Consider the following 9,061-nt stretch of genomic DNA (forward strand, 5'->3'; position numbering starts at 1 on the left):
GGAAACCCTCCAGTGTTTAATAGGGACGTCCAGCGGTGTGTCCTAAATCCCTGTGATGCTCTGCGCTTGGCCATGCAGGTATTGGCCAGTGCTCGGAGAGCATGACATAGGGCTTTTGAAGTGCTGGAATTGGGCAAGGATGTCAGAATAGCTCAGTGACTCCAGAGATGTGAGGGGTGAATATGCAGAAAGTATTTCCTGATTTGTGAACACTGCCGCAAACGCCTCTGACCCCTTTGTGAAGTTTGAGGGAGCTTACGCAAATGATACACTGTGCAGAAGGCAGACCTATGACCTGGGAGTCAGGGTTCAGGGGAAGCGTGGGAATGGAATGAAGGATGGCACTGGGAGGGTTTCGATCAGGAAGGGCATGCCCAGACCCCAGGGCCACTGAGCTCGCAAGTTCTTAGGACCCCCCGGACCACCCACCCATGTTGACTTGTGATGCTTTTCAGGAAGAAAGAAAGGCCCCGCCTCCAATACCAAAGAAGCCCCTCAAAGGAAAATTTCCCATCACAAGAGAAAAATCCCTGGACCTGCCCGACAGACAACGTCAGGAAGCGCGGAGACGACTCATGGCCGCCAAGCGTGCGGCATCCTTCCGGCAGAATTCTGCCACGGAGCGTGCAGACAGCATCGAGATCTATATCCCCGAGGCCCAGACCCGGCTCTGAGGACGGGGGGCAGCCACCTTCCCCTTGGTTGTTTCTGCTTTTTCACAAAACGCTTGTACAGTTTGTTGGCTCCCTGGTGGTTTCTGTTTCATTTCTTCCACTGAACACGCCCTTGCTGTTCTGCTCCTTGTGCCGTGAACACAGTGGAACGCGGTCGGTGGCCTCAGAGTCCACGGAGCTTGTGGCGAGGACGACTTTTGCTTTTCTTCACTGGTGGCCTGGCTCCCAGTCGGCTCTGAGGGACAGGTGTGGCAAGACCCGACTTCCCCTCCGTGTTCTCTGAGGACGGCGAGAAACGCCCCTGGAGCTGAAACCCAGCTTACATTTTGTTATTTCTATTTTTATAAATTGTGTGATAATTAGAGGTAAGAATAACAAATAACTATAAATGGGTGCAGCTCACCACTCCCTAGAGGCATTAGACACCCAAGTGGAAGGTGCTACAACCTGAAGTGCAGGAAAGAAAGGCCCATTCCCCTCGCATACCCCAGTTCCTTCTCCCCGAGGCCGGGCCGTCTGCCTGCTCCGCCCTCCTGCTCCTGCTCCTCACAAGCAGAAAACATTAGGCTCCTTGCGTGAAGCTTACTGTGATGGAAAGTGATCTCTCCAAACACCAAACTCCCCGCCACACGGTTCTGCAAAACCCAGGGCTTGACAAGTCTGAACCCACTGAAAATACCCAGCACAGCATCCACACATTCAAAAGAGAAGCTGAGTGTTCTGAGTGTCCCCACGAGGAAGTCACGCACAGAGAGGGGAGAGCCTTAGAGAGGGCTGGGGGCATAAAGGGAAGAAAATGTCCCTACTTCTATGAAATAGTCATTGTATTTTTTATTTCTTTGTACCTTAAAAACAACCTCCAGTATTTTCCTTAAGTTTCACCATTTATGCTACATGGGATTTTTTTTAATGTATGTATATATATTCTCAAATTGCTCTATCAGCTGACTTTCCAGGGTATCCTTAAAAAACAAAAAACAAAAAAAACAAAAAGTTTGCTTGTTTAAAATGACAGTTGTGATGCTGTAAAAAGTTTAAGAAATATGAATGTGAGTGGTAAGTATATCTCAGTTTAAATGGTAAAGAAGAAATGTAGTTTACATTTGTACCTTTCCAGAATTCTTTTGTCCTATGCAGTATTGCTAAAGTTAAGAATAGATTCCTTGCCTGTGTTAGACATGAAGGAAAAAGAGGTCACCTGTTGCGATTTCCAGCTGTGGAATTCAAAAAAGTAATTAGTGTTCATGACTCTCTGGTCGGCACCAGAGGAAACTAGGAACGGCTCTAATTAATAGGCTTTCCGTGAGTGTAATGAAATTGAGCCGCCACGACCATTGTTCCCACATAACTTCTGTTTCACCATTCGGACCAGTCTCCAAAGGAAAAGCCTATCCGATCTTTCCACTGAGTTACAGTCTCACAGTTCTCATTATTACTCAGAGTAAAGGCAGGACTGCGGTTCCAGACAGATGTTTCCACCCAAATACCAGGTCTTCCTTCCCCGCTTCAAGGAGCCCCGTGTCCTCAGCCACAGGCAGAACAGCTTTCCACGACCCGCGCACTTTCTCTCTTCACTTGGTTTGCACTTTACAATGTCCCCGTCCCCTCTGCAGCTGCGTGTGGCAGGGCGTTGGGTGCACGGTTGTGCCAGAGCGTCCTCCCGAGCCGCAGCCTCTCCGCTGCCTCCTTTCCCACATCCCACTGCGCACGGGACCATTGGGAGCAGAGCAGATATTAAAGCATGTTAGCTTCAAAGTTTTACTTTTTTAAAGCTGAGGAAAGATTTCCCTGTAAAAACAAAACCCTATAAATCAAGCCTCATATCTGGTATATATTTTACCAAACAGCCTTAAAATATATTTGGAAGCAAAAATCAGTACGAATGTATCTCCTTGAAAAATGCAAAAAAAAAAAAAAAAATATTCCCTGAAATATTCTTCTATAAATGAGTTCTATTTCCCCAGAGTGTTCAAAGCATTTTTCTACCTAAATACCTAAATCTTGAGTAGTGTACAGTAATGACACCTCTTCCTATATCCACTCTATGATGTTAAAACAAATGTATCTGCAAGTATTGGCGTTTTAGACTTTTAAAATGCCGTGTGATTTCAGGTGAACTCTGCTGTTTAGAAATAACCACAGAAAAGCAAAGTCAGTTGTACACTCCCAGTGAAAGGAAATGAAACACAGCTCTGTATCCTGGATCTGTTACAGACACGCCACCTCCTCACGTCGTTCTACCTACTGGCAGCTGATATGTTTATTTCCTTGAACTTATACAAAACATATAAAAACAAACTGTTAAGGTAGATCCCAGATTCAATGATCCCTGCTTAAAAGAAAACATTCACTGGCTGTGGATTAATTTCTTATGTTTTGTTAATTCATTGTTATTTTACAATCCCCAAAAGTCTTGGCCTAAAACCATCCCTAAGTGAGCAGATTAACCTACCACTACATTGCACAGGGGTTGGTGACTCGACATGGTGAATGTGCACATGCCCTGCTTGGTCTGCCATGTCCCAAAGAAGATGATTCAATGGTAGAACGGGTACCTGCTGCTAGACCTGATGGAATGTTACCTGTCCGTGTTACATAACCAAGTGCAATATACTCAGTTCTCATGCAGGTGACATTCTACCATGAAATGCAGAAGATAAGCCATGTTTATGTATTGTACATGTAAAGAAAAATAAACTGTTTATGATACTTGTGTTAGTCACTCAAGCTAGCTTATTTCAGCCGCTTCTAGCAGATACATACCATGAAGCTCACGTGTGACCATTTCATCATATTTAAAATATAATTTCAATAAAGGAGTACACATCCTTTGGAAAACATGGCTGAAAATAATGATGTATGATGTTCTAGGAACATCATCCTAGAGAATGTGATGTTCGCTATAACCGCATACCTACATTCCCTAAAGATACGGCCCATAACGGGTGAAACCCAGACCCTTTCCTTACAGCCAACAAGTTGATCCTGCTGTGTTGAAGGCTTTGGTTAATAAAACACAAGTATGATAAACAGCATTTAACCCAGGAAAGGAGAATGCTGCTTGGTAACCGGAGCGCTTTCCTTGTCATGCATCTCATGCGTCTTCAGGTGTTGTTATTGTGTTTCAAGTAAAACAAGTTGTTATCCATGACACTTTTTACATTTTTCTCAGCAAATTTACATCACCATCTTAAAATGGTATATTAAAAAATGAACTGTTTATGATACCAAAAAAATAGTTTTGTTTAAAAGGAAATATTGATGTTGTCAACTCCAATTCTAAAAGCTTCAGGCACTTAATGGAAAGGCGTATGATCAGATAAAAATATAAATTACATGTAAGGTTATCTGGGTTTTTTTTTTTTTTTTTTTTAAAAAAAAAAAAAAAAACTACAAAATCAGTGCCCTGCTAAGTGGAGGGAATTTCTCCCTACTGGCTCTTATCGAAGTGGCCAGATTGATGATTAGAAGACACAGAGGCAGAGCACACACTTGCACAGGTTTGATTCTTTCTCTGGGAGTGTATGTCCTTGTTTCCCTGTCTTGATTTTTGCCTTTTCGATGCCATATTAAGCACCACTTTTCCCACCCCTTCATTAGAAGGCCCTGCATTCGTAAATTCACTCATCTCTGTTTCTGTTAGGTCCTTGCAGGCATTGCTACTCCAATCCGGGATGGAATTTCACAGGAAAGTGAAGGGGTGCTGGAGGCCTGTAGTTGAAGTGCCTGCGGTGTCCACAGAATGTGCTCTATTAGGGACAGCTCTCCGGTTTGGGCCAAACCTTTTGGATGCGAGTAGGGAGTGGGGGAGGCGGGTCTGAGTCTTCCTCAGGAAGGCCTTTTCTATCAGCAGGACCTGAGCATTAAGGGGCCAGGGGGCCTCCTGGGGGACGCAGCTCAGGACCACGGGATGGCCGGACTTGATGGAGGTGTAAGAGGGTGCGCACTGGTACAGACATAGAAGCGTTACCCCAAACAGCATTGGTTCAGGGAGGGCACCTGGATGCTGCATTTGGCCCCCCACATGTCCGAAAACTGGACCTGCCTCACCTACGAGCACAGAAACAAGCTCCCCCAACACGGGCCTAAGTAACCAAATTCCGCGTGGTTTGTGCCTGCTCACTTCCCAGCCCTCTTCTGCTCAGGCCTGAACTTCGTTTCCTCTAACTGCAAATTTAACAGGCTAGTTTAAAACAGCAGTTTCAGACCACGGCCCCTAGAATGTTGGAGGGTTCCCTTCTTTTCATCTGCATGTCTGTCCGCACTTCTTTGTAGGCATGGGTTGAAAACTTGAAAATAAAAGGTTCCAAAATTTGAAAATTAAAATAGAAAACCAGGAGCTTAAGAATTGAAAAAGATGACCCCTTTCCCATCAGTATCTGTAACTCCGTGGGCTAGGGCAATGCACCGCGCGTCATCTGGTGCCATGTGTCAGCCGTAACACACACCGCACAAGGTCAGATCAGATCCCACGGCTTCCCTGCGGGAGGCCCATCTTGCTATCAGTTGGGAGTTGCAATGCATTGTTGGCCATAAAGTGCTGAAGGAAAGGGTTGCTTCTGTGTATTCGACTGAATGTCCCCCAGCACAGAGTGGCAGCAGAATATTCTGGAAATGAAGGAGATGTTGCTAGGAATCTCTAGGCTGTTTAATCAGGCAACGTGGCTCTGATTCGCCCATAGCCAGCAGCTCATCTCACTTTTTCCTCTATGTCTCAGTTGTTTCCTCTAGACAGGGGATTACAGTTCCTGCCCCTGTCTCCCTCGAGGACACGTTGTGAGGATTAGTGACATATTGGCTCTAAGTCCTTTGAGCTCCTGGAACAGGTGCTGAAAGTTGGAGTTATTGCTAAGGATTAGGCCCTGGCCTCTTCTGGAATGCCGCCCTCCAGCTCTGCAGGGAAGGCTGCCGGAGTCCAGGCGGGTGGCAAACATCTCAGCGCTAATTAGGGACCACCAGAGGCAGATGCTGTGAGACTGTCTTTGGAAAGGTTTGGAAATGGGGAAATAACGACAAGGGGCATTCTCCCAGCTTCTGGCTTTGATTTTAACCATTTCTAGATGCTTCCGAGAACAAGAACCCAGCACCAGCCAGAATTAGGCCATGTTTTCACCATTACTTAAGCTCAGTTGCCTCTTAGATGAGGAGATAAACTACACATTTAAGTGATGAAGGGAAAAAATAATTGGGAAGCAGGTAACTGCATGCATGGGGAAACAGCAAAAACAAAATCAGACACACTGGCTCAAACCACAAAGAGCTTAAGGACCCCCCACAAATTCCCTTCTTCCCAGAATGCAGAGGTGGTCATAATCCCTCCACTTCAGAGAACGCAGAGGTGGTCTGTGGGAAAGCTCTAGGAAGTAACCATCTTTCATCCTCGCCACACTGAAAAATGTCCATCATTTTATTAACTGCTGTCCTAACCCTGGCGTTTTTATCTAGTGTTAAATTATTTCAAGTTTCAATGTAAACACTTAACAGATGACTTCTTTGCAGAGGAAATGTTCGTTACCTACTATCAAAGTACTTTTTAACAGATTTTGTATATACACACACTAAGGTGACAGAGGTTCACCTCCCTACTTTCTTAGATTTATGTAATTCTTTTCATTGGTGCTTATTCAGGACCTGAAGGCCTTGGGCATCCAAGCTTTCACCTACTCAATGGAGGAGAGGCGATAATGAATGAAAAGATCGACACCAGGTTTCTCGGACAAATTTAAGTACAAATTTCTCTCTCAAATAGACCGTGGTCTCCCTAGAGAGTGTGTTGGTTTGTGTCTGCCAGTACAACAAAGGATGCTCCCAGCTTGACCATGGTACCTTATGGAAGCCAGTCACCCATTCTCTGATTTACCCCCAAAACACCACCATGACCCAGCCCCACTCATTTGAATAATACAATCATATCACTTTCAAAGGGCTCAGCATGAATGTCTCCCTCACTCCACTCTCTAACTGGTTTGCTGAACTCAACAAAGCTTCCCCTTAAGAGCAGCAAGGGGGAAGGCTCCTTTAGAACGCTTCCTTCCGAATGGTAAGCCACTTTGCTCTCGGACAGGACGGGTCCTCCCTGCAGAGACACACCACTCATCCCCCCACCTTCCATAGTACAGACCAAAATACCCAGGTGTGGCCTAAGGACTACATTAAATGCCTCCTATAGAAATTCAAGGAATGTTAGAACCAGGAAACTAGCTGTTTAGTTCAAGTTTTTAAAAAGTAAATAAATATATATATACATATATATATATAAATATGAAACCATATCGAGTGTGAGGATGAACAGAGTGCCAAATACTCAGCATCTGTACAAAGTCACTTTACTGGAATTAAACTATTTTATGTAATTCTCTTTCTCATGCTTTTATGGTTCTTTTGATAAATTCTTATTTAGTAGCATGCAGGATACCTGATCTGAATGTGCAATCTGCTATTCATCACCACGATTTCTTACTTCTTAATAACTTACCAAAATGTTGGTCATTCCTTTCAGGCATTTAAGGATTGCTTTCTTTGTGTTCTTTTTTCCATGACTTTTTTTCACTCTTGGCTGACTGTACGAAAATGTGCACCGTTTCCTCCGTAACCTCCTGTGATAATGCTCCATCTGATTTCTGTATCGCTGATGTTCGCCTCCTGTAAATAGTTCTGCAATTAAATTTTTTGAGAAAAGTAATGTTTACTTTTTTATTGGAGTGAATTCTCGTGTTATTTTAAACTCAGAAAAATTATATAGACCAAAGAGTTTTATCCAAAAAAAAATTACACTCTTCCTCCATTATATATTTCATTGTTGAAATATCCTCAATTTCTCTCTATTTTAAGAAGTAATGGACATTTATTAAGGCTACAGATTTAATATGTATGCAAAAATGGTATAGATTAAATGAGTTTTTAATTAATAAATCCTACAGTATTTAGTTAATGGTTGTTTTACGCTCTTTTGAGTTGCATTGAAAAGAGACGCACATCAGCTCACTGGACCACACAGATCCAGGCTCCAGTGAGACGGGGTGGGATGTGGACTTGTCCATGAAACTCCAGGAGGACAAGTGGGTTTCAGTCCCCACTGCGCCTGCAGCTGCCAGGAAGCAGTGCGAGCCCGTCCCTCCAGGGAGGTGGACCAGTCTGGGAGGTGACCAGTTCGGGAAGTGACTAGTCTGGGAGGTGACCAGTCCAGGAGGTAACTAGTCTGGGAGGTGGACCAGTTGGGGAGGTAGACCGGTCTGGGGAGGTGGACCAGACTGGGAGGTGATCAGTCTGGGAGGTGACCAGTCCTGGAGGTGACCACTCCGTCAAGTAACTAGTCTGGGAGGTGGACCAGTTGGGGAGGTAGACCGGTTGGGGGAGGTGGACTGGTCTTAGAGGTGACCAGTCTGGAGAAGTGACCAGTGAGGGGAGATGGACCAGTCCAGGTAGGGGACCAGTGCAGGGAGGTGGATCAGTCCAGGGAAGTGACCAGTCCTAGGAGATAGAGCAAGCTGGGGAAGTGATAAGTTTGGGAGGTGACCAATGCAGGGAAGTGACCAGTCCAGGCGGTGACTAGTATAGGAGATGGACCAGTTTGGGAACTGGCCCAGTCCAGGAGGTGGCCAGTCCGGGAGGTGACCAGTCCAGGAGGTGACCAATCCGGGGAGGTGACCAGTCTGGGAAGGCAATCCGGGGAGGTGACCAGTCTGGGAAAGTAGACTGGTCCAGAAGGCAACCAATCTGGGAAGGTGGACCAGTTGGGGAGGTGACCAGTCTGGGAAGCTGGGCCAGTTTGGGGGGTGACCAGTCTGGGAAGGTGGACCAGTCCGGGAGGTGACAAGTCTGGAAAGGTGGACCAGTCTGGGAAGGTGGGCCAGTCCCGGGAGGTGACTAGTCCAGGAGGTGGACCAGTCCGGGAGGTGACCCGTCAAGGGAGCTGACCAGTCTGGGAAGGTGGACTAGTCCAGAAGGCGACCAACCCAGGAAGGTGGACCAGTTGGGGAGGTGATCAATCCCGTAGGTGACCAGTCTGGGGAGGTGGACCAGTCTGGGAGGTGACCAGTCTGGGAAGGTGGACCAGTCCGGAAGGTGACCAGTCTGGGAGGTGACCAGTCCGGGAGATGGATCAGTATGGGAAGGTGGACCAGTACGGGAAGTGTCCAGTCTGGGAAGGTGGACCAGTCTGGGAGGTGACCAGTCTGGGAAGGTGGACCAGTCCTGGGAGGTGACCAGTCTGAGAAGGTGGACCAGTCCCGGGAGGTGACTAGTCTGGGAGGTGGACCAGTCCGGGAGGTGACCAGTCTGGGAAGGTGGACTAGTCCAGAAGGCGACCAACCTGGGAAGGTGGACCAGTTGGGGAGGTGATCAATCCAGTAGGTGACCAGTCTGGGAAGATGGACCAGTCCTGGGAG

At 46.4% G+C, this 9,061-nt stretch overlaps 1 protein-coding gene across 3 annotated transcripts in view; it reads left to right on the forward strand.

The window, feature by feature from the left end:
* The window catches only part of DLGAP2 (DLG associated protein 2), a 533,037-nt gene that overhangs the window by 521,785 nt on the left and 2,191 nt on the right, over positions 1–9,061 (forward strand). For 2 of the 3 annotated variants that reach the window (XM_032260285.1, XM_032260286.1), the window contains one exon: positions 456–7,605. In XM_032260285.1, coding sequence (XP_032116176.1) covers positions 456–674 — 219 coding nt within the window. In that variant the 3' untranslated portion in view covers positions 675–7,605. Of the gene's footprint in view, positions 1–455; positions 7,606–9,061 lie in introns of those variants that run through there. The other variant, XR_004263468.1, reaches the window with a different exon arrangement.

The sequence above is a fragment of the Sapajus apella genome, unplaced genomic scaffold, assembly GCF_009761245.1.
Source record: "Sapajus apella isolate SASKATOON/1434 unplaced genomic scaffold, GSC_monkey_1.0 scaffold116, whole genome shotgun sequence".
Taxonomy (NCBI): Eukaryota; Metazoa; Chordata; class Mammalia; order Primates; family Cebidae; genus Sapajus; species Sapajus apella.